Source organism: Heloderma suspectum, chromosome 2, assembly GCF_057233095.1.
Source record: "Heloderma suspectum isolate Gila_16-S chromosome 2, 16-S_ref, whole genome shotgun sequence".
NCBI classification, from domain to species: Eukaryota; Metazoa; Chordata; class Lepidosauria; order Squamata; family Helodermatidae; genus Heloderma; species Heloderma suspectum.
In genome coordinates, this window is record NC_139459.1 from 359,441,249 (window position 1) to 359,467,395 (window position 26,147).

The following is a 26,147-nucleotide window of genomic DNA, read 5'->3' on the forward strand; positions in this document are numbered from 1 at the left end:
TGCCTATGGATCTCAAGCTGCAATCCTGCCCCTTCAGCCTGTACTTGACCTTTGCCACGGGGGTCATAGACCCTCTTTTGGGAAAAAACTGAGCCAAAGTAGGAATTGAGCACGTCTACTTTTTCCTTGTCATCTGTTATCATTTTGCCAGCCTTATTTAAGAGCTGAACCACCATTTCTTTCCTCTGTCTTTTACTATGCACGTAGCTGAAGAAAGCCTTTTTGTTGCTTTTAGCATCCCTCGCTAACCTCAGCTCGTTCTTCCACTTCCTATATGTGTGCTTTTTTGTTTTCAGGTCAAGTCTAAGCTTTTTGTGAAGCCACATTGGCTTCTTCTGTTGTCTTCCACCTTTTTTTCTTGTTGGAATTGTTTGTACTTGTGCCTTGGGAATTTCCTTTTTTAAAAACTCCCACCCACCTTGGACTCCTTTTCTCATTAGAGTTGTTTGCCATGGGACCTTACTGATCATTGTTCTGATTTACTAAAATCAGCTTTCCTAAAATCCAGGGTACGCGTTTGACTACACTTGGCTTTTGCTTCCCTTAGAACCAAGAACTCAAGTATAACATGGTCGCTTTCCCCCAGAGTTCCTGTAACTGCTACTTTATCTACCAAGTCATCCCTGTTGGTTAGGATCAAGTCAAGAATAGCCAGTCCTCTAGTTCCTTCCTCTATTTCCTGTAGGAGGAAGTTATCAGCCACACAAGTCAGGAATTTCCTGGAGGGGCCATATTTTGCAGAATTTGTTTCCCAACAAATATCAGGGAAATTGAAGTCCCCCATTACTACTACATCATGATTCCTTGAAATATTGGCTATTTGCTTTTCAAAAGTTTCATCCTCATCTTCTCCTTCATTGGGTTCGTTGATGTGAAGTAAGATGTGATCTCTGACAGAAATTCTTTCCACACTCCATGCATTTAAATGGTTTCTCCCCGGTGTGAGTTCTTTGGTGGTTCGTAAGATTTCCACTCTGAATGAAGCTCTTTCCACACTCCATGCATTTATATGGTTCCTCCCGTATGAGTTCGTTGATGTGAAGTAAGGCCTGAATGATGACTGAAATTCTCTCCATACTCCAGACGTTTATGTGGTTTCTCCCGTGTGAATTCTTTGATGTAAAGTAAGACGTCAGCTTTGACCGACGTTCTTTCCACACTCCATGCATTTATATGGTTTCTCCCCTGTGTGTGTTCGTTGGTGTCTAGTCAAGTGTTCTGCTGTCACTGAAGCTCTTTCCACACTCTATGCATTTCTATGGTTTCTCCCCTGTGTGTGGTCTTTTATGTTTAGTTAAGTGTTCCACGATAACTGAAGCTGTTTCCACACTCCATGCATTTATATGGTTTCTCCCCTGTATGAGCTCTTAGATGAAAAGTAAGGCTTGACAGAGAACTGAAGTTCTTTCCACACTCAAGACATTTATATGGTTTCTCTCCTGTGGGAGTTCTTTGATGTAAAGTAAGACGTGATCTCTGACAGAAATTCTTTCCACACTCTATGCATTTATGTGTTTGAACCCCTGTTTGAGTTTGTTCATGTGAAGTAAGTGTTCTACTATCACTGAAGCTCTTTACACACTCCATGCATTTATATGGTTTCTCTCCTGTGTGCATTCTTTGGTGCATAGTAAGATTTCCATTAGCACTGAAGCTCTTTCCCCACTCCAGGCATTGATATGGTTTCTCCCCTGTGTGAGTTCTTTGATGTAAAGTAAGATGTAAGCTTTGACCGAAGCTCTTTCCACACTCCATGCATTTATACGGTTTCTCCCGAGTGTGAGTTCATTGGTACCTAGTCAGTGTTCCGCTGTTACTGAAGCTCTTTCCACACTCTATGCATTTATATGGTTTCTCCCCTGTATGAGCTCTTAGATGTAAAGGCTTGAATGACAACAGCAGCTCTTTCCACACTCCATGCATTTATATGGTTTCTCGCCTGTATGAGCTCTTAGATGTAAAGGCTTGACCGAACACTGAAGTTCTTTCCACACGCCAGGCATTTATATGGTTTCTCCCCTGTGTGAGTTCTTTGATGTAAAGTAAGACGTGATCTCTGAAAGAAATTCTTTCCACACTCTATGCATTTATGTGTTTGAACCCGTGTGAGTTTGTTCATGTGAAGTAAGTGTTCTACTATCGCTGAAGCTCTTTCCACACGCCATGCATTTATATGCTTTATCCTGTGTGAGTTCTTTGGTGCCTAGTAAGTTTTCCACTCTCACTGAAGCTCTTTCCACCTCCAAGCACTTATATGGTTTCTCCTGTGTGAGTTCTTTGGTGCATAGTAAGATTTCCATTAGCACTGAAGCTCTTTCCACACTCCAAGCATTTATATGGTTTCTCCCCTGTGTGAGTTTGTTGATGCCTAGTAAGTTTTCCACTCTCACTGAAGCTCTTTCCACACTCCATGCATTTATATGGTTTCTCCCCTGTGTGAGTTCTTTGGTGCACAGTAAGATTTCCATTAGCACTGAAGCTCTTTCCGCACTCCAAGCATTGATATGGTTTCTCCCCTGTGTGAGTTCTTTGGTGCACAGTAAGTTTTCCACTCGCACTGAAGCTCTTTCCACAAGCCATGCATTTATATGGTTTCTCCCCTGTGTGAACTCTTAGATGTAAAGTAAGGCTTGACCCACGACTGAAGCTCTTTCCACACTCCAAGCATTCATATGGTTTGTCCCCGGTGTGAGTTCGTTGATGCCTAGTCAGTGTTCCACTGTCACTGAAGCTATTTCCACACTCCATGCATTTATATGGTTTCTCCCCTGTATGAGCTCTTAGATGTAAAGTAAGGCTTGAACGACGACAGAAGCTCTTTCCACATTCTATGCATTTATACAGTTTCTCCCCTGTGTGAGCTCTTAGATGAAAAATAAGGCTTGACCGAACACTGAAGTTCTTTCCACACTCCAGACATGTATATGGTTTCTCCCCTGTGTGAGTTCTTTGATGTAAAGTAAGACGTGATCTCTGACAGAAATTCTTTCCACACTCTATGCATTTATGTGTTTGAACCCCTGTGTGAGTTTGTTCATGTGAAGTAAGTGTTCTACTATCGCTGAAGCTCTTTCCACACTCCATGCATTTATATGCTTTATCCCCTGTGTGAGTTCTTTGGTGCCTAGTAAGTTTTCCACTCTCACTGAAGCTCTTTCCACACTCCATGCATTTATATGGTTTCTCCCCTGTGTGGGTTCTTTGGTGCTTAGTAAGTTTTCCATTCTCACTGAAGCTCTTTCCACACTCCATGCATTTATGTGGTTTCTCCCCTGTGTGAGTTCTTTGGTGCTTAGTAAGATTTCCATTAAAACTGAAGCTCTTTCCACACTCAAAGCACTTATATGGTTTCTCCCCATTGTGAGTTCTTTGATGTAAAGTAAGATATGATCCGTGACAGAAATTCTTTCCACACTCCATGCATTTATATGGTTTTTCCCCTGAGTGAGTTCTTTCATGTAAATTAAGAGATGATCTGTGAGAGAAATTCTTTCCACACTCTATGCAGTTATATGGTTTCTCCTCTGTGTGAGTTCTTTGGTGCATAGTAAGATTTCCATTAGCACTGAAGCTCTTTCCACACTCCAAGCATTTATATGGTTTCTCCCCGGTGTGAGTTCTTTCATGTAAAGTAAGAGATGATCTGTGAGAGAAATTATTTCCACACTCTATGCAGTTATATGGTTTCTCCCCTGTGTGGGTTCTTTGGTGCTTAGTAAGATTTCCATTAGCACTGAAGCTCTTTCCACACTCCAGACATTTATATGGTTTCTCCCCTGTGTGAGTTCTTTCATGTAAAGTAAGATGTGATCTCTGACAAAAATTCTTTCCACACTCTATGCATTTATATGGCTTCTCCCCGGTGTGGGTTCTTTGGTGCATAGTAAGTTTTCCACTATCACTGAAGCTCTTTCCACACTCCAAGCATTTATATGGTTTCTCCCCGGTGTGAGTTCTTTGATGTAAAGTAAGATGTGATCTCTGACAGAAATTCTTTCCACACTCCATGCATTTATATGGTTTCTCTGCTGTGTGAGTTCGTTGATGTGAAGAAAGATGTGATCTCTGACAGAAATTCTTTCCGCACTCCATGCATTCATATGGTTTCTCTCCTGAGTGAGTTCGCTGGTGCATAGTAAGGTTTCCACTATGACTGAAGCTCTTTCCACACTCCAGGCATTCATATGGTTTGTCCCCGGTGTGAGTTCGTTGATGCCTAGTCAGTGTTCCTCTGCCACTGAAGCTCTTTCCACACTCTATGCATTTATATGGTTTCTCCCCTGTGTGGATTCTTCGGTGCCCAGTAAGTTTTCCACTATCACTGAAGCTGTTTCCACACTCCAAGCATTTATATGGTTTCTCCCCTGTGTGAGTTCTTTGATGTAAAGTAAGATGTGATCTCCGACAGAAATTCTTTCCACACTCCATGCATTTATATGGTTTCTCCCCTGTGTGAGTTCTTTGATGTAAAGTAAGATGTGATCTCCGACAGAAATTCTTTCCACACTCCAAGCATTTATATGGTTTCTCCCCGGTGTGAGTTCTTTGATGTACAGTAAGATGTGATCTCCAACAGAAATTCTTTCCACACTCCATGCATTTATATGGTTTCTCTGCTGTGTGAGTTCGTTGATGTGAAGAAAGATGTGATCTCTGACAGAAGTTCTTTCTGCACTCCATGCATTCATATGGTTTCTCTCCTGAGTGACTTCGCTGGTGCATAGTAAGGTTTCCACTATGACTGAAGCTCTTTCCACACTCCAAGCATTCATATGGTTTGTCCCCGGTGTGAGTTCGTTGATGCCTAGTCAGTGTTCCGCTGCCACTGAAGCCCTTTCCACACTCTATGCATTTATACGGTTTCTCCCCGGTGTGAGTTCTATAAGGTTTAGTAAGTTCTCCACTGTCACTGAAGTTCTTTCCAAACTCCATGCATTCATATGGTTTCTCTCCTACGTGGGCCCTGCAGTGGCTATTCAGTTCAGAATTATGGTTGAATATCTCCCCACACACTGCAGGCTTTTTCCTTTGCTTTGCTTTCTGATCTTCTTGTGACATCTGGAGTTCATCTGTGTCAGAACTCTGAGAAACAGCAGATTTTGTCTTCCTCTTCACTGTCAAGTTCCTCTGGTGATATTTTGGTCCCCTTTGTTCCCCAAACAACTCTTTCCCCTCTTCATGCTGGGTGGTTTCCGTTGACACCAGAGATGGCTCCTGATATTTCTCCTTGTCCTGCCCGTCATCTGCTTTGCGAGAAAAAGAAAGAAAAAGAACGTCTTAGGAGTTCATGGAAGAAATCAAATATCTCACCAGAAATCAAGCACAATTAGCTGCACGAGAACAAAGAAGAGACACCTGATCAGGTAGACCACTACTGACCTCGACCATCGTGCTTCCTGTCTGCTACCTGTGGCTGTTCCACATTAACTTTCTGGGGCGAGAGAACAACTGCGCCTTCGCAGAACCACACCCTGGTCCCCGTACTCTCTCTGGGAGATCTTCTGCCACCATTCCAAGGATTGCACCAGCTTCCTGCGGCTGGTGCATAAAAGGTGGGCATCCTTGGGACAGGACTGCCACCAAAGAGGTGGCACCAGAGTGGTTGGCCCTTTGTGGGAGCCAGTTCGTGGTGAATGAGGGGGAGGGCCATCCGGTCTGTTGGCCAGACTGGAGGAGGGAAGGGAGGGCCTGTGCATCTGCCTTCCTGTCTATGTACGAGTTACTAGACATACAATTATTGCCCGTTGGCAACTGGACTTGGACTTAAGCCTACTGGGACTAATTTGCACAACACTTTGCAGATAAAATTGATGGTATCTGTGCTGGGTTCGATGCCGTACTTGTTCCATGTCGGGTGCATATAACTTTGGCTGCTGCGTGTCCAATTACAATGGGTACTTTTCCATTTGTACAACACGATGATGTGGACAGGATTCCTGGAAAGGTGAGGCCCACCACTCGTGTGGTGGACCCTTGCCCCCTCTGGCTTATAAATGCAGCCGAGCGTTGGGGACCGGCTGAGCGCGTAGGGTAGTGGTGATTGCCTCTTAAAGGCACAGTGTGGTTCTATTGTGGCTAAACGAGATGGTACTCAAATTAGAGACTGGCCGGTGGTGGATACTTTCCAGCCAGTCTACAATATTCCTTCCTTCCTTCCTTTCCTTCTTTCATTCCTATACCGCTCAACAGCCGAAGCTCTCTGGGCGGTTCACAAAAATTCTTGGGCAAGGTGCTGGAGCGTGAGGTGGCTTCTCAGCTCCAGGGATTTCTGGATGAAATGGATTACCTAGATCCATTTCAATCTAGCTTCTTGTCAGGCTACGGAACAGAGACAACTTTCGTCACCTTGGTGGATGATCTACACCAGGAACTGGACCTTTTTGCAGCTTTCGATAACATTCACCATTGCATCCTTTCACGGCGTCTGTCTGAGATGGGACACAGAAGCGCTAGTCGCTCAGGTCCGTCTTGGAGGTCCGATTTCAGAAGTTGGTGCTGGGAGATTCCAGTTTGAAGCCATGGCTGCTAGCCTGTGGTGATCCTCAGGATTCGACCTCATTCCCCGTGGCGTTGCACATATACATGAATCCACTGGGAGTTTGGGGTTCGGTGCCACCAGGATCCTGATGACACCCCGCACTCTCTCTCCTTTCCATCTAAATCCAAGGAAGCTTTTCTGTTTCTGAAGCAGGTCTCAGGTTGGTAATGAAGTGGATGGTGGCAAATACATTGAAGCCTAATCCAGACAAGGTAGTGGAGTTGCTGCTCAATTGAAAGGAAATCAGGGAGTGGAGATTCATCCTGTGCTGGATGGTGTTACACTCCCTCTGAAGACTCAGGCTCACAGTTCGGGGTGCTTTGGGACGTAGCCCTGAACCCGGATGCCCAAGTCTCAGCAGTGGCCAGGAGCGCATTTGCACACCGCACACATTCCTAGGGTGTCTGATCTGGCCACAACGTGATATTTTGTGTCTGATCTGGCCACAACGTGAGCCCTGGACAACGTGATATTTTCCTTCTTCCAGCAGGGAGCTGAGGTCTAGTCTGGGAATTTCTTTCAAAGAAAGAGACAGGCTGGTCACTACAAAATCTTCAGGCAATCTGAGTGCTCTTTCTTAATTTTTTCCTTTATACGCACTTCACATTTATTAGTCATGTATTGACCTAGAACATTTCATCAAAAAAATTTAGGTGTACAGTAAAGAGCAGCCATGAGTCAGTTCAAGATGAGAAGCTGCTTGAGAGCATTTCTGTCAATCTCCTGGGTCAGCTTTGCCTTCCAGAGATCGACCAGGGCTTGGACAGCAATGCCTCCACACCATACGAAAAATCCTACAGAGCCCCCAAGAATCCATTAGCTGATGGGGAGGACCATCCCAACTGCAACGACCAAGAAGAGAAATTCATCCCATTCTCATTTATCCAGTAAGGAAAAGGAATCCTTACCCAGAGATGCCACAGTTCCCAACTCCTCCGGCACAGCTTCCTTGCAAAGAGCTCTTTGGCCTGGATCCAGGAAATAACTCTTTCCCCATAGTAAAATACTCAGCTACCTCCTTGAAGGACGCTGGCTATGTGAGAAAGAAAAAAAAAATCACTACGAAGAAATATTCTCCTCCATATACACCAGTGCTTTCAGCGAGGAACGGGACTTTCACCCTTTGTACACCTTTGGGTTTTCTGGCTTTAATTATTATAAGCCGCCTCAGGTGTTGGGGGTGTGGTAAACAGACCATATAAATTAAGGCGCAATCTTATGCATGTTTAGACAGAAAAAAAACCTACCACTCCCAGCATTCCACAGCCTTTTCTGTCTAAAGATGCATAGGATTGCACCCTGAGTGGCATTTCATTGTCCCATCTTACTTTCCTTCATGATCTATTTTTTTCAAGCTGCTCGATCTGGGAAAGACCTGATGTTTAAGCTCGAAATATCTTTCCCACCTCCTTTCCCAATTTTATTCAGACTTCTCTTGATTCCTGGGAAGGCTTCCCCTCCCTCCTGCGTCAATCCCATGATCTTGGTCCCATCTCATTCCACTCCTGCAAAGCTTCTCCTGCCCACTACAGGACTTTTCCCTCCACTTTGCATACCAGATCAATGTTGGCATTTGGGTCCTTTTCATCAAGCCAAGTGCGCATCATTAAAAACCGATCTGCATGCATATCAGTCTGATGACAAATCCTTGACAGCTCTGGGTAGGTGGTCTTTATAAGTATTTCTTTAAAAAGATGATGTGCGTCTGTCTCTCTGTCAGCCCCATAGTGCCAAACGGTGAAACTTAGACACCTGGAACTTTGCATACATACCTGGCGGTGAGCACCGCGGGGTTATTTTTTGAAAAAATGCATTAACTACTTTTAATTAGTTTACATGTGTTGGTGCGTTTGAAGCCTTCAGTAACATCTAGGTGGCAGACTTCCTGAACCAGCACATGGCTTTGCAGTTGATACAGTTTGAAGCCAGGGTAAATTAATAGGCCATGGGATAAAGTTGTATGGCTGCTGCCCCCCACCACCACCTCAGGGAAATAGGGCAGACACACCTCTCCTTCAAAGGATTTATAGGGTGCACCATGGCAGGGGCCGAGCCTAGCGCTGCCAGGAGGCATGGCTTCGCTCATCCTACCTTTCAACCGTACCACATATGTACAAATGTTGTTTTAGCAATGCCTTCTTAAGGCACCCTTTTAAAATAGGGGTGGGCACCTTGTGGCCCTCCGGATGTTTTGGCCGACAGCTCCCATGATCCCGCAGCCTTGGGTGAGTTTTCCTGAAAACGTTGACATTTTCCAGGAAATTTTCCAATCGTACAGTTATTTGCATACGGAAAAAAAGAGTTTCGATTGCAAATACTTGAGATAGATCTCATTCACCAAGTTTCTTCTACCGTATTTAGTAACCCAAGCTAAAAATAGTACCGCCAGTTAAAGTTTTGTCCCGGTACATCACAAGTAGTTCACCTGAAATATCCGAGGGGGGAAATTAAAGCACACAGGGGGAGCAAAGCTATGGCCGCTGGACAGCGTCCAGGCGGCCACAGCATTTCTCAGCTTGTGGGAACCGAGCTCCGAGCGTGGATCCCAGAAACCGCGCTCCCTGCCACCTCCCCCCCAGCTCACAGGCAGCTCGGTGCTTCCCCGTCGCCGCGCTCGTAAACGGTGCAGAGCGCGCGAAAAGGCGCATCCCCGGGGTGGGAAGGAGACCACGGAAGCATCGTCGCGACACTGCCTGCGCGCCGCGAGGCCTCCCCCGTCCTGCTCGGAAGCCTCTGCGCCCCTCCCCTGGAAACGCCCGCAGCCCGCGTGCTTTCCTCTCCTTTCGCGCTGCGGGCAGCACCACCCCCGCGAGTTCTCTGATGGAAAGCGAGACTTGAGCTCTGGCCGAAGCTGTCCCGCCCTCCCGCATTTCTACGGCCTTTCTCCTGGGCGCCTGCTTGGAGGACGAGCAACTGCTCCAGCACCGCTGACGCTCTTCCCGCACTCCGCGCGGGTCTGTCGCGGCTTCCCGCGCCGCCGCGCTCAGCCAGGAGAAGGGAAGCGACGGGCCGCTGCGGGCCAGGAAAGCCAAAGATGGCTCCCCCAGTCCTGGCGCGCGAGAGCTCCTTCCCGAGCGCCCCCGCCGGAGCTGGGGGACCCCGGAGTGGGGCGCGTCGAAGGGGGTCATGCAAAGGGAAACGTGGCCCTTTGGGCCCCACTGCAGCGGCGGTTCAGAGATCGGACCCCTTCCGATGACTGGGGGGCGTCTCCCGCTCCCCCAGCCCTCCCCCAAAACCATTTCTGCGGCCCCCGTTCCCCTCGCCCTCATCACCCCCTCACCTCTCCGCCTGCCTCTCCCGGATCAGCCTCCTGCGCCTCGGCCCGGGGTCTCCCGAGGCTTCTTTCCCTTCCGGGAGACGAGGGAGGGGCGCTCCCTGTTGCCCCCCAGTGTCCTGCCCCGCCGTTCATTTAACCCTTGGCGCACCGAGGGGCAGGAGGCGTCTCCCTCGGCACAAACCTCTCGGCTGCATTCCTCGGCCCTTAAGAACATTTCCGCTGGGGCCCGGCTGCGGCCAGCGAAGCTGCCAAGAGCCTCCTGCCCTCATGCGCATCCATGGCGCGACCACGCTTGGAATGCTGTGCGCAGTTCTCAGCGCTGCGCCCGAGAAGGGGCGGTCGAGGAGGAGAGTGCAGGACAGGGCGACTAAAGTGACCCAGGGGCTGCAGCAACTCTCCTGTGAGGAAAGATGACCGCATCTGGGCCTGATTAGCTCGGGAAAGAGGCGAGTCAGGGCAGGCAAGGGGGAGGCGTACGAGATTCAGCACGGTGCGGAGAAAGTGGATACGGAGACTTTCCTCCCCCTTTCCAATAGCGCTAGAAGCTAGCAGGGTCATCCCGTGAAGCTGATCGGTGGGAGATTCAGGACAATAAAGGGAGGACTTCTTCACACGGCGCATAGTTAAACTGCGGAGCCTATGTGCCCAGTTGCCGGGGAACATGGGCAGCGGGGGGAGGGGTTGCTGTGGCACTCGTGTCCTGCATGTCGGTTCCCATTGGCAGCTGGTTGGCCGCTGTGTGAACAGAACGCTGTACTCGATGGACCCTTGTCTGATCCAGCAGGGCTCTTACGTTCTTAGTTGCTGGGGCAGCGGACACACGACATCTGAGGTCCTTTCCAAACCTCTGCGTGAGGGAATCCTGCATTTCGCTGCGCAGCTGCCAGAACGTCTGTACTCCGGGGGACTCATCCTGCACAAGGGAAATTTCCATTGAACAACAGCTATTTTTCCCCCTTCCCCCTCACCCTTTTGCTTTGTTTTGCTTTGTCTCCCAGCAATCTTAATTCCAACCTGTGATTCATCCAACCCGGCGTTTCTCATGATGTACTCTGCATATAAATTAAATAAGCAGGGTGACAATATGCAGCCTTGTCGTACTCCTTTCCCAATTTTGAACCACTCAGTTGTTCCATGTCTGGTTCTTACTGTTGCTTTTTGACACTCGTACAGGTTTCTCAGAAGACAGGTAAGGTGGTCTGGTACTCCCATCACTTTCAGAATTTGCCAGAGTTTGTTGTGATCCACACAATCAAAGGCTTTAGCGTAGTCAATGAAGCAGAAATAGACGTTTTTCTGGAATTCTCTTGCTTTCTCCATGATGCAGCGAATGTTGGCGATTTGATCTCTAGTTCCTCTGCCTCTTCGAAACCCAGCTTGTACTTCTGGTAGTTCTCGGTTTGCATACTGCTGAAGCCTAGCTTGTAGGATTTTGAGCATCACCTTGCTGGCATGTGAAATGAGCGAAATGGTGCGGTAGTTTGAACACTCTTTGGCGTTGCCCTTCTTTGGAATTGGAATGTAAACTGACCTTTTCCAGTCTTGCGGCCATTGTTGAGTGTTCCAAATTTGTTGGCAAATTGAATGCAGCACTTTAACAGCATCATCTTTTAGGATTTTAAATAGCTCAGCTGGAATATTGTCATCCCTGCTAAGCTTTGTTGTTAGTAATGCTTCCTAAGGCCCACTTGACTTCACTCTCTAGGATGTCTGGCTCAAGTTCAGTGACCGCACTATCATGGCTATCAGGGACATTAAGATCTTTCCTGTATAGTTCTTCTGTGTATTCTTTCCACCTCTTCTTAATCTCATCTGCTTCTGTTAGGTCCCTGCCTTCTTTGTCCTTTATCATGCCCGTCTTTGCACAAAACGTTCCCTTGAGATCTCCAATTTTCTTGAAGAGATCTCTAGTCTTTCCCATTCTATTGTTTTCCTTGATTTCTTTGCATTGTTCATTTAAGAAGGCCTTCTTGTCTCTCCTTACTATTCTCTGGAACTCTGCATTCAGTTGGATATATCTTCCCCTTTCTCCCTTGCTTTTCACTTCCCTTCTTTCCTCAGCTACTTGTAAAGCCTCATCAGACAGCCACTTGGCTTTCTTGCATTTCTTTTTCTTTGGGATGGATTGAGTTGCTGCCTCCTGAACAATGTTATGGACCTCCATCCATAGTTCTTCAGGCACGCTGTCTATCAGGTCTAATCCCTGAAATCTATTCCTCACCTCCACTGTATATACATAAGGGATATGATTTAGATCATACCTAAACGGTTTAGTGGTTTTCCCTACGTTCTTCAATTTAAGCTGAAATTTTGCAACTAGAAGCTCATGATCTGAGCCACAGTCAGCTCCAGGTCTTGTTTTTACTGACTGTATAGAGCTTCTCCATCTTTGGCTGCAAAGGACATAATCAATCTGATTTCGATATTGACCATTTGGTGATGTCCATGTGTAGAGTCACCTCTTGTGCTGTTGGAAAAGAGTGTTTGCTATGATCAGCGTGTTCTCTTGGCAAAACTCTATTAGCCTTTGTCCTGCTTCATTTTGTACACCAAGGCCATGCCTGCCTGTTATCCCGGTGATTTCTTGACGTCCTACTTTAGCATTCCAATCCCCTATGATGAAGAGGACATCTTTTTTTGGTGTTAGTTCTAGAAGGTGTTGTAGGTCTTCATAGAACCGATCAGCCTCAGCTTCTTCGGCCTCAGTGGTTGGGGCATAGACTTGAATTACTGTGATGTTGAATGGTTTGCCTTGGATTCGTACTGAGATCATTCTATCGTTTTTAAGATTGTACCCCAGTACTGCTTTTCCCACCCTTTTGTTGACTATGAGTGCTACTCCATTTTTTCTAAGGGATTCTTGCCCACAGTAGTAGATATGATGGTCACCTGAATTAAATTCGCCCATGCCTGTCCATTTGAGTTCGCTGATTCCCAAGATGTCGATGTTCAATCTTGCCATCTCCTGTTTGACCACCTCCAGCTTACCTTGATTCATTGAGCTGACATTCCAGGTTCCTAAACAATATTGTTCTTGCCCTCATACACATCTATGGCGCGACCACACTTGGAATGCTGTGCGCAGTTCTCATCCCTGCGCCCAAGAAAGGGCGGTCGACAAGGAAAGAGTGCAGGAAAGGGTGACTAAAGTGACCCAGGGGCTGCAGCAACTCTCCTGTGAGGAAAGATGACTGCATCTGGGCCTGATTAGCTCGGGAAAGAGGCGAGTCAGGGCAGGCAAGGGGGAGGCGTACAAAATTCAGCACGGCGTGGAGAAAGTGGATACGGAGACTTTCCTCCCCCTTTCCAATAGCGCTAGAACCTAGTGGGGTCATCCTGTGAAGCTGATCAGTGGGAGATTCAGGACAATAAAGGGAGGACTTCTTCACACGGCGCATAGTTAAACTACGGAATTCACTACTGCAACACGTAGTGACGGCCACCAATATGGATGCCTGTAAAAGGGGGTTAGACAAACTCATGGTGGAGGAAGAAGGCTATCAATGGCTACTAGTCCTGATGGCTATAGCCTACCTCCTATATCAAAGGCAGTGAGCCTATGTGCCCAGTTGCCGGGGAATATGGGCAGCGGGGGGAGGGGTTGCTGTTGCACTCATGTCCTGCATGTCGGTTCCTGTTGGCAGCTGGTTGGCCGCTGTGTGAACAGTCTTGAGGTTACTAATGCCTGTACCACCGTGGTCAAGCTATCCCTGTCCCGGAGGGGCCGTAGCTGGCGAACCGGCCAGAGCTGGTAAAAGGCACTCCAAGCAGCTGCGACCACTTGTGCCTCCATCAACAATCTAGGAGCACCCCCAGACTATGGAACTGATCTTTCAGAGGGAGTGCAACCCCATCCAGAACAGGCAATGAGCCTATCTCCCGGACCCGGGAACCACTCACCCACAGGGCTTCCGTCTTGCCAGGATGCAGCTTCAGTTGAATGGCCCTCATCCAGCCCATTGCTGAGTCTAGGCACTGATTCAGGACTTGCACAACCTCTCCTGATTCAGATGTCACAGGGAGATAGAGCTGCATGTCATCAGCATACTGATGGCATTTAGCTCCAAATCCCCTAAGGACCGCTCCCAGCAGCTTCATATATATGTTAAACAACACTGGGGACAAGATGGTACGCTGCGGCACCCCATAGCTCGATTGCCAAAGGCCTGAGGAGTAGTCACCCAATGTTACTCTCTGAAATCGGCCCCGCAGGTTGGACCGGAACCTCCAATACCCATCCCACAGAGTCGATCCAGGAGGATACCGTGGTTGATGGTATCAAAAGCCGATGACAGATGGAGCAGAATTAACAGGGTTGCACTCCCCCTGTCCCTCTCTCGATAAAGGTCATCCACCAGGGCGACCAAGGCTGATTCAGTCCCGTAACCAGGACGAAACCCATACTGAAATGGGTCTAGATAATCAGTATCCTCCAAGAGTGCCTGCAGTTGGTCCGCCATGACCCTCTCAAGTACCTTCCCTAGAAAAGGGGTATTTGCGACTGGGCGGCACTTGTCTAATACCGTTGGGTCCAGAGTGGGCTTCTTCAGGAGTGGCCGCACTACTGCCTCCTTAAAGACAAAATCGGGCCGATGGTGGCATCAGACACCTCAACTGGTACTGCACTAACAGCAGCATCAAGGTTGCTACAGAGGCAAGCGATTTTGTCCTCAAAGTGCGATGCAAAAAGGTCACAGCGGGTCCTTGACGGGGCCAGGGCCCCATTTACTGGGGAAGATGTTAACAACTGCCATACCACCCGGAAGAGCTCCGCTGGATGGCTACTTGAGGATGTAATGGAGCCAGCAAAATAAACCTTCTTTGCTGCCCACACTGCCACGAAATAGGCACAATTATGCACTCTGCAGCGTGCTCGGTCATCTTCACTTCAAGTCTTGCACCATTTGCACTCTAGCCGACGTCCAGCCTGTTCCATTGACCGCAGCTCCCCAGTATACCAGGGAGAACAGGCTCCACAGTGCCGGAGAGGGCACTCAGGTGCAATCAAGCCTTTCTTTTGGTGGACACAGTTACCTTTGCTTTTAGAGTTCCATCGTTGTTTTTAACTAGCAAGCTGCCCATCATCATAGCCTGCATATCCCGGGGACCCCTATGGCAGCCCCCTCCTCCACATCCATAAGGTAGAATCCAACTAAAGTCCTACTAGGGGTAGACCCATGGAAATGAATGGGACTTGAGGTAGTCATGACTAACTTAAGTCCATTCATTTTAATGAGTCTACGCAAGGTAGGACTTTAGTTGGATTCTACCCGAGGGAGCACAGAGCGCTCCCTCCATCCTCTGACAGCCACTGTGTTTCCATGCAGGCCACAGAAGAGGTTAAGCCCCTCCGGCGCATCCCGCACAGAAACTGAGTTTGCAATCCTATGGCTGCTAGACAGTGTCGAGATGGCCATGGGATTTTTCACTTTCTGGGAGCTGAGCTTGCAGCCAGGAACGTGGTCCCTGCCCGCTCCCCCGCTGCCTTGAAGGCGGCACAATTTGTCCATGTCTCCACGCTCAAAATAGCAGTGCAGAGCGGGCGAGAAGGGGCATTCCTGGGCGTGGGGAGGGGAGGAGACCGCAGGGGTCCCGTTACAACACTTCCTACACGCCTTCCGGCCTGCCTCCCCCCACCCTGCTGCTTCAACATGCCCTGGCTAGACAGCCGAAATCAGCCGTCTAGCGCTGCGTGAAGACGTCCTGCCTTTCATCTGTCCTGAATCTCCCACCAATCAGCTTCATAGCATGACCCCCGTTCTAGTATTTGAGAGAGGGAGAAAAATGTCTCCCTATCCACATTCTCTGCACCATGCATCATTCTGTACACCTCTGTCGTGTCTCCCCTCACCCTCCTTTTTTCCAAGCTAAACAATCCCAGCTGTTGTAACCTTCTCATAGGGGAGAGGCTCCAGCCCCTTGATCATTTTCGTTGCCCTTTTCTGTACTTTCTCCAGCTCTAGAATATCTTTTCTGAGGTGCGGTGACCAGAACTGGACACAGTATTCCAAGTGTGGCCGCACCATAGATTGGTATAGGGGCAGTATGATATTGGCAGCTTCGTTCTCAATTCCTTTAGTAATTATGCCTAACATGGAGTTTGTCTTTTTTACAGCGGCCGCACACTGGGTTGACATCTTCGCTGAGCTGTCCACCGCAATTCTATCCGTCCACTCTATTCGTCTGGGAGACTCTTTCCCGAGGTGAAAACGACGAGTCTCCTGGCATCTTAAAGGCAGGCAAGTTTACAATGGCACAAGCTCTTGGGGGCCCAAGCCCAATTCATTAGATTCACAGAGCGTGAGCCTCGGTTGGCAGATTATTGTGTGTAAAAACAGCAGAGTCTTGTGACACCTGAAAGATTAACTCATGTATTCTGGCATAAGCTTTTGTGGACAGACTAACATGGCTCCCCCTCTGGAAATTGTATAGTGTGTGTATGTATGTGTGTGTGTTTATGCAGACATATGCAGACATGGGAACAGAGAAAAGAAATGTGTAGGGAGAGGTAAAATGCCATGAAACGTGAACGGTACGATAGATCTGTCCCATTTCTAAGCAGAGACCTAAATGTACACAACAGTTACTATTTGCAGCAGCCGTAATAGACAGTAACACTATTCTTCTGGAATAGTTTCTTGCAGCAAAATAAAGAAGTGAATCTTGTAGCAATTTAGGACGCAGTCCTATGCATGTTAAGACCGAAAAAAGCCCTACAACTCCCAGCATGGCCGGCTGGGAAATGCTGGGAATTGTAAGGCTTTTTCTCTGCGTAAACATACATCGGAGCATGCCCTCAGGTCCCGTTTTCTGAGCTTATGCTGTGCTACCCTACTCCCAATTATGCTAGAGGAGGCTGTGGCGGCGGAGGTCCGGATCAGGGCCCTCACATGCGTCCACGACTTCTGAGCAAAACCCGGTCTGGTGGCCTGCAATGCCGATTCGAAGCGGAGTCTCTTCCTCCCTCCCTCCCTCAGACTCGGCAAAGCTAGGGAGGCTCAGGCAAAGGGGGAAGGAGCCCCCACCCATCTTTGCAGCAGAAATCAACCCCCCAGCTTCCCACCCCCGTTGTGCCCCCCCGCCACTGACCGGCGCTTCCAGACGAAGTGCAGAGTTCAGACGTTCTTATGGCGAGTTTCCTGCGTCGGCCGCTCTTCCCAACGCAGCGGCCCTCTCGCCAGGAAGCACGACCCCCCCCCCCCCGTTCCCTAGACATGGAAAGCGGTAGGCTGACAACGCCTTGGTTTCAGGCCGGGACTTCCAGGTCACTTTTGACGCCAACTGCCCGCCCCTCGCCCCGATCGCGGGGCAAACGGGACAGCAGCTCAGAGGAAACCATGGAAGAATCCAGGCTCGTACCGTAGCTGCAGCAGCTTGTCCCATGTGCGCAGAGAACGTAGCAGCACAGACACGAGTTCGTGCTTTCACACGCAGGTCTCACTGTGCATGTGTGTGTGTGTGTGTATATATATATATATATATATAAAATTTTTGAGCTCTTAAAGACGTGTAACAGTTTTACCACAGGCTGTTGTGATGGCCACCAATTTGGATGGCTTTAGGAGGGGGCTGGGCAAATTCCGGCAGGAGAAGGCTGTCAATGGTAAGTCTGGATGGCTCTGTGCTACCTCCAGTACCAGAAGCAGTGGGCCTATGTACACCGTTACTGGGGAACATGGGCGGGAGGGTGCTGTTGCGCTCATGCCCTGCTTGTGGGTTCCTGGTCAACAGCTGGTTGGCCACTATGTGGACTGGATGGAGTCTTGGTCTTATCCAGCATGGCTCGTCTTATGTTCTTATCCTATGAACCTTTCTGCAGGAAGAGGGAGGGGGAAATGGTCCAGTATGATTTTCTCCATATTGCAGATGTGGGTGGAGGTTGAGGTATATAAGAATATAGGAAGAGCCCTGATGCATCAGACCAAAGGCCTATTTAGTCCAGCGTTCTGTTCCCACTGTAGCCAACCAGGTGCCAATGGGAAGCCCACCAGCAGGACATGAGAGCAATAGCACCCTCCCACCCATGTTCCCCAGCAAGTGATATTTCAGAGGCATATTGCTGGGTTATGGATTGGAGGAGGGTGTGTGTGTGTGAGGCTGGGGAACGATTTACAACCACCCTGCAGTGTGGTCTGCTGGCATCATCCCCATATTGAGGCCAGTGTTACAATTGCCCTGTGTGGCAGCAACGCTGTAGTAGATATAGGATATTCTATATAGAAAATAGTATAGTACAGATGCTTCTCTACAAGCAAGCTACACTGTGCACAGTGGGGCTTACATTTGAGGAAACATGCATAGGATCAGGCTGTATGAGTTATGAATTCCATATTTTGGATGCGGGAGGAGGTTGACAGACATCCCCGTCCTCCCCCCACCCCAAACGTATTCCCCCAAGCACCCCGGCAGGCGCACCCATCCCTCCCACGTGTCACGTGCATCCTGGGAGTCCTGCCTCACCTCACAGTCTCGGGGACCTGAGTGAGGAGACAGACGAGGGGCCGCCAGCCCTGAGCCCATCAAACTCCTTCCTTCTCCTCTCAGAGTCCCATCCTGAGCCGAGCTGAAGTCAGCTCCTTCTAGAGCAGGAGTGGGAGTTTGTGGCCCTCCAGATGTTTTGGACTACAAGTCCCATCAGCCCGAGCCAGTCTAGGCATAATGGGATAATGGGAGCTGTAGGCCCAGACATCTGGGGGGGCACAAGTTGCCCAGCCCTGTGGAAATAGGATCCCCATCTATGGATCCTTAGCAACACAGAAACGTGTGGCCGGCCAAATCAAAGGGTTCATTGAACAGCATCAGGGATGGAGGAGATCCTGGAAGGAAAAGACAGCTGTATGGGGTTGCCAGCCAGTCACTCCAGCAAGGCTACTGTGCAGTGCTGTAGCAGAACCAGGGCTCGCAGGGTCCAAGCACAGGGACTTGTTTATTAGCAGGGATGAGACGTCACTCCGGCTTCCTCTGAACTCAGCTGCAATCCTCACAGTAGCGGGGGGGAGGGGTGGATCTTCTTAGCAACAATACATACTTGTGAGCTGTATCCCTGTTGTAATGCAAAGCATTTTGGGTTGAGTGAGCAACAAAGGGCACAATCCTATGCACGTTTGGACAGAAAACAATCCCACAACTCCCAGCGTGCCCCAGCATGGCGATGGAGACTGTCACGAGGAGGGCCTGCACTTCAAAATTTACCATTACACCACTGCCCTTGGGCCTCGTAGTGAAAAGGCCGTGGGCTGGATTGCATGACTGCTGCAGGCCACCTCGGCTTATTTAAGCTACGGTGGGTTACGGCGCGTACAGGCCGCCCTTTGGAATATTCCAGCGGTGGCTTATTGTGCCATGTGAACCCAGCGAGGGCGGCTTGTGTTCGGGTTAAACAATGCTCGCAGAACTCATGGGCCGCTCTAGGGCTATGTGCGCGTTGTTTAACTCTTGCATAAGCTGCCCTCACCGGCTCTGCACGACAGAGTAAGCCACAGCTTGAACATTCAAAGGGTGGCCGGCACGCACCGCAGCCCACTATGGTCCTGTGTGTGTGTGTGTGTGTGTGTGTGTGTGTAGGTGCTGTTTTGCTCCATACGTCCAGCTGCTGTGATCCTGCAAGATAAAAGAGCCTTGGCTCTGTTTTCGTGCAGCGGCGGCAAACTGCTGGATCCCTGGGTTCGCCTGTTTTTGCCGCACATCAACATGGGTCTGAGCTTTCCTTTGAGGATGGAGCGCAGGAGGGTCGCCGGCGGGCGGGCGGCGGAGGGGAAAGGTCCTGCAACAATCGCCAAGGATTCCTCCACGTTGACCCGACTTCTCCCTTGCTTCCAAGCGAGAGGACTACAATTCCCAGCAGGCAGTGGTCACGCCACTTGGACGTCCGGGCAGTTCCTGCTGGCCCCGGAACGGTTGTGCTGTGCAAGAATTGCAGCCGCCGCGGCAGCCACGCGAGAGCGCTTGGCAGAGAAGCTGGATCCGGCTTTTTGTCGATGCTGGTTAGAGGTGCGCGGGGTCGTTCTGTCCAACCTGGCACAGAAGGGGCGGGAGCTGTCGGGGGCCTTTGTGGATGGTATGTGAGAAGCGCCAGCTGAGACCGGAAAGGAGGGAAGACGGGGGAAGAAACACGGCTAGACTCAGCCGGCGCTTGCGCAGCCCCTGGGAGAGAACCCAGGGCGCAGTCCTGTGCCGCTTTAGACGGAAAGTAGCCCGACAGTTCCTATGCTGGCTGGGGAATGCGGGGCGCTGCGGGACATTTCTGTGGCTAAACATGCGTAGGATTGCATCGTAAAGGGGTTTAGAATAATAAAGCCCTCGAGTTGGAAGCGGACTGAGGTTCATCTAGGTTACAGCTTCTCTCTCCCCCCCCCCCCCCCGCCGGGGCTCAGAACTGGAAATGGAAGGGGATTTTTTAATTATTTTATTTAGTATAACATTTATATCCCGCCTTTTTCCCCTCGTGCACGGAACCCAAGGTGGCTTACATGGCCCTCCTCTGCATTTTTATCCTCACGACGACCCTGTGAGATAGGTTAGGCTGAGAGTCACTGACTGGCCCAGAGTCACCCAGTCAGCTTCATGGATGAGTGGGGACTAGAATACGGGTCTCCCCAGTCCTAGCCCGACACTCTAACCGCTACACCACACTGGGATTGAAGATCATCCCATCCAAATCCTCCCCACAATCCCTCACTCTGGTGATCTACAAATTGATGCAATCCACACCACAAGTCAGTCGCAAACTGAAGGCAAATGCATCACAGGAAGGTATTTGTTTTGTTTTAAAACATTTCTTCCTTCAGATCCTTCCACAAAACCACCTTTCTCCACAAAGCATTTGACACAATCCCTTAATTCCCATGCCCTGCTGCAGCCATTCCTGACCTGATGCCCTCTAGATGCGTTGGAATGAGGGATGGCGGAGAATTCTGCCACGGATTTCAGTGCCCCTGAAACCCATGGCGGAATGGCCTCCCACCCCCAGACACCCCGCGGAATCCCCACGGGATGAAGCTCACCTGGGGCAGATGCTCCAGCGGCAGCGGCAGCTGGTCTCTCAGCTGGCTGCTGTGGCCGCCATTTGCGTCCTGCCAGGCTGCCATGATAGGCTACCTAAGTATTTATGTAGCCTATCACGGCAAAGAGCAGGGATGCAAACAGCGGCCGCTACGCCATGTAAGTATTTACATGTAATATAAAAAATAAGGTAAAGGTGTCCCCAACCAGTCGTGTCCGACTCTAGGGTGCGGTGCTCATCCCCGTTTCTAAGCTGAAGAGCCAGCGCTGTCCGAAGACGCTTCCGTGGTCATGTGGCCGGCATGACTGAACACCGAGGTGCACGGAATGCTGTTGCCTTTCCCGCCGAGGCGGTACCTATTTATCTACTTGCAATTTCTTGCTTTTGAGCTGCTAGGTTGGCAGGAGCTGGGACTGAAGACGGGAGCTCACTCCATCACGCAGCACTCGGGTCTCGAACTGCTGACCTGCCGACCTTCCAGTCTGCAGTTCAGCGTCTTAACCACTAAGCCACCGTGGCCCTAATATAATAATATTATATAATATGTAATATAACTGTGTTATATTACATAGTTATATTACATATTACTATGTTATATTACTATGTTATATTACATATTACTATGTAAGTATTTACATAGCCTATCACGGTAAAAGCAACCACGCAAATGCTGCCTTTACGCAAGTATTTACGTAGCCTATCACGGAAAGGGCAGCAGCGCAAACAGCGTAGTGGCCGCTGTTTGTGCCACTTCTCTTTGCTGTGATAGGCTACGTAAATACTTACATAGCCTATCACAGCAGCCTGGCAGGACGCAAATGGTGGCTGCTACGACGGCCACCATTTGCAGCCACAGCAACCCGGCCGTGTCTGGAACTCCGGCTGTGGACCATCGAGTCCATCGAGTCGCTTCCCGGTTCACCCCAGCCTCTACTTCCATCCCTCTCTCTGTTGTCTCCTCTGTCGAATTTTATGTGGAAGCTCCTCAGGGCAGGGGCCTCCTTTTGTACTGTGTTTCTCCCCCGCAAATTATTTAAAACCTATTGAATTGAATGAACACCCCTCCAACCTCTCCCACCCCTCTTCTCCCCCATACCCATACACCAGACATACATACATTTCATATAGCTGCAGGTCGTGTGAATCCTCTCCAGAAACCAAATCTCATCGGAAGAAATAATTTAGATATACCCACATATATGAGTTCGCCGGCTGGATGCACCTGATCTTATCTGATCTCAGAAGCTAAGCAGGGTCAGCCCTGGTTAGTACTTGGGTGGGAGACCGCCTGGGAATCAGGCTTCCTGCATTGAGCAGGGGGCTGGACTCAGTGGTCTGGCAGGCACCTTCCAACTCTATGATTCTATGTGCTCCTGTCACACTCACTCTCATTCAGACATACATACACTCTTGTAAATTGTCCTGGGCCAAGCACACTGATGGTGCTGTATAAAGAACATTATCAATAACAACAACATGCTCCTTTCCACAGTTCAATATGGCTTACAATAACAATTAAGGGTGCAATCTTATCGATTGCCCCTCGGTGACTGGAAGCCCCCAAACTCGGAGGCGTCCGATCGTCCAATGCAGGGTGGGAGGAGCGGCAGAGGAGATCGCCTCCCTGTCCTCCTGCCCCGCAGATTACACTAGATGGGCTTTTTAGTGAGGGCGCTTTGGAGGGGGAGGGAAGGGTGCTGGAGGAGGCTCAGGATAGCTCGTATCCTGGCCTCTCTGGCCTCCTCCCCTCCCCATGCACCGGAGCACCCTCTTTCTTCTTCCTCCGAGTCACCCTTCCAACCTCGGAGGGCAGCTGGTGTGGTTCTTTCAGTGCTGGCTGCGAGGGGAGGGGGGATCTCTACCCCCTCTTCTGAGGTTGCAGTGCTGTCTCCGACATCGGAAGGGGGACTGCGAACAATCCTATGGTCCCTGGGACGCTCGCCCAGGGATCATAGGACTGCTCCCTAAATAGGTTAAAATGTCATAAAACAGGAATCAAGACAGAACAGACAGCAACCCCCTTGCCCTGGCCAACCGAACTAAAAGCAGAGGAAAGAGAGGGTTCCAGCAGGGGTACTGAGTTTGCAGCCAGACAGCCACAGGCTACAGGGAAGGGAAGCCTCCTCTGTACATGGATCATGCTGTTATGAAAGCAAATCAAGATGTTGCATACTAGCATTATCAAGGAAGACTACAAAGAACTGATCCATGTCACTGTGAGTCATATGCGTATTTCAGTGACGTGTACGTACGCTTGGAATAATCACCGTGAAATAGTCATTACAACTTTGAAACTGCCAAGCTCGCCCAATATTGTATTTGCAATTGGCATACATGCATTTTTACTAATGACCTTATGAAACGGAAATTTTCCATGGGAAAATAAAGCACTGGAAAATTGTCCGCCCCACGTCACTGCTGTGGATTGGGGTACAAATTGGACTGGGTTATAAACTGGGGACCCGAGCACCCGCTTTGCATGCAGAAAGTCCCAAGTTCCACCCCTGGCATCTCCAGGTCGGATTGGGGAAACTGCTTGAAACCCTATAGAATGGCACTGCCAGTCAGAGCACTGAGTTCGAAGGCCCAGTCTTCTGACTCTGTATAAGGCAAGAACCTTCTATGCTTGTAAATTAACATTTTTTCTCCCTCTGTCATAATACTGGGACCCAATGGGGTCATTCCATGAAGCTGGTTGGTGGGAAATTTAGGACAGATGAAAGGACTTCTTCACACAGCACACAGTCAAACTATGGAATTCACTATCACAGGATGTAGTGATAGCCACCGATTTGGATGACTTTAAAAGGGGACTGGATACATTCCTGGAGAAGGCTATCAATGGTTACAAATCCTGAGAACTCTATGCTACCTCCAGCATCAGAGGCAGTATGCCTATGTACACCAGCTGCTGGGCAACACGGCTGGGAGGGTGCCGTTTCACTCATGTCCTGCCTGTTTGTTTCCCATGTGCAGCTGGTTCTCTGTGAAAGGAATGCTGGCCTAGATGGGCCTTTGGTCTGATCCACCACGGCTCTTCTTACGTTCTTCACCAATCCCATATCCTCAGGCAAGCTGATCACCGGACCTAGCAATGTCAGCCGCAGCATTTATTCATCTACTCATCACCCAGTGTGCTACAGGCTATCCGTCATCTGCCAGCAACGCCCCTCTGCACTCTACTTACAACAGTCTCCATGCAATAGAATGCATAGACACTGGTGAGAAAGGGCCGTGTTCAGAAACCAGTGGTAATATTTTAACCAGCCTGAATGTTCTGTTCTTGACTTGTAAGAGTCCGTACTTAAACGAAGAAACATCAGAGAGAATCCAACTGCTGAAATACACCTTATTAAGATGTTCCATTGTAACACGTCTAGCTTGAAGCACACGTCCATTTTTGTTGTAATTTGCACTGTTCTATTCTTTTTCTAAATGACGAGAAAATGGATTTCTTAGAATTTGCATTGTTCACTTATAGTTCTTGTCATTTGTGTAGGACATAAACTTAATCAATAGATCCATCACATAAAAGAAAAACCATGGCTTAGATGTTTTTCTGTGCGGCAGAGGGATTACTTCACAATTCTTCCATGTCTGTGTTACCATCAATTACTACTGCTGGCAATGATCACTGTTTATTTTGCAAACACTTATGCTTTAATGTCATTCTCCCAGACTGTACGTTCTGCATTTCATCTTCACAGGACTTCACAGGATCTTCACTGCACTTCTGTGTTTATATACCACTAAGGATTAGACACAACTGATGCGGCTGAGCCTAGGCCACAAAAGCTTATGTCTTTCAGGGGCCATGAGACACATGACTCTCACAGCCAAACTCAGTTAGAATTTGTTGTTGTTCAGTCGTTCAGTCGTGTCCGACTCTTCATGACCCCATGGACCATAGCATGCCAGGCCTTCCTGTCCTGCGCTCTCTCCCGGAGTGTGCTCAAGTTTATATTCATTGCATTGGTGATGCTATCTAGCCATTTCATCCTCTGTCGTCCCCTTCTCCTTTTGCCTTCAGTCTTTCCCAGCATCAGGGTCTTTTCCAGAGAGTTTTCTCTTCGCATTCGGTGGCCAAAACATTTGAGCTTCAGCTTCAGTATCTGTCCTTCCAATGAGCACTCAGGGTTGATTTCCTTTAGGATTGTCTGATTTGACCTCCTTGCAGTCCAGGGGACTCGTGGGAGTCTTCTGCAGCACCACAGTTCGAAAGCATCAATTCTTCGGCGCTCAGCCTTCCTTATAGTCCAGCTCTCACAGCCATACATTTGTTCAGTTGTTGTTGTTCAGTCGTTCAGTCGTGTCCGACTCTTCGTGACCCCATGGACCATAGCACGCCAGGCCTTCCTGTCCTGCGCTCTCTCCCGGAGCATGCTCAAGTTCATATTCATTGCATCCGTGATGCTATCTAGCCATCTCATCCTCTGCCGTCCCCTTCTCCTTTTGCCTTCAGTCTTTCCCAGCATCAGGGTCTTTTCCAGGGAGTTTTCTCTTCGCATTAGGTGGCCAAAATATTGGAGCTTCAGCTTCATTATCTGTCCTTCCAATGAGCACTCAGGGTTGATTTCCTTTAGGATGGACTGATTTGACCTCCTTGCAGTCCAGGGGACTCGTAAGAGTCTTCTCCAGCACCACAGTTCGAAAGCATCAATTCTTCGGCGCTCAGCCTTCCTTATAGTCCAGCTCTCACAGCCATACATTACTACGGGGAAAACCATAGCTTTGATTAGACGGACCTTTGTCGGCAAGGTGATGTCTCTGCTTCTGACTATGCTGTCTAGGTTTGCCATAGCTTTCCTCCCAAGGAGCAAGCGTCTTTTAATTTCATGGCTACAGTCACCGTCTGCGGTGATCTTGGAGCCCAAGAAAGTAAAATCTGTCACTGCTTCCATTTCTTCCCCTTCTATATACCAGGAAGTGATAGGGCCAGATGACATGATCTTAGTTTTTTTAATGTTGAGTTTCAAACCAGCTTTTGCACTCTCCTCTTTCACCCTCAACAAGAGGCTCTTGAGATCCTGTTCGCTTTCTGCCATTAGGGTGGTATCGTCTGCATATCGGAGGTTGTTGATAATTCTCCCGGCAATCTTAATTCCGACCTCTGATTCATCCAACCCGGCATTTCTCATGATGTACTCTGCATATAAGTTAAATAAGCAGGGTGACAATATGCAGCCTTGTCGTACTCCTTTCCCAATTTTGAACCAATCGGTTGTTCCATGTCTGGTTCTTACTGTTGCTTCTTGACCCTCGTACAGGTTTCTCAGGAGACAGGTAAGGTGGTCTGGTACTCCCATCACTTTCAGAATTTGCCACAGTTT

The 26,147-nt window shown here is 49.0% G+C and overlaps 1 protein-coding gene and 1 long non-coding RNA gene across 2 annotated transcripts in view; one reads left to right on the top strand and one right to left on the bottom strand.

The window, feature by feature from the left end:
• Nucleotides 1–26,147, bottom strand: part of LOC146355606 (uncharacterized) — a 151,874-nt gene that overhangs the window by 17,996 nt on the left and 107,731 nt on the right. Inside the window, 3 exon segments of the mRNA XM_084830636.1 lie at nucleotides 1,308–1,859; nucleotides 2,102–2,183; nucleotides 2,251–4,872. Coding sequence (XP_084686762.1) covers nucleotides 1,308–1,859; nucleotides 2,102–2,183; nucleotides 2,251–4,872 — 3,256 coding nt within the window.
• LOC146355607 (uncharacterized) lies at nucleotides 9,720–24,453 on the top strand. The gene is made up of 4 exons (XR_014787248.1): nucleotides 9,720–10,261; nucleotides 15,931–16,054; nucleotides 19,454–19,805; nucleotides 23,794–24,453. It is a non-coding gene; the product is annotated as an uncharacterized LOC146355607 (long non-coding RNA).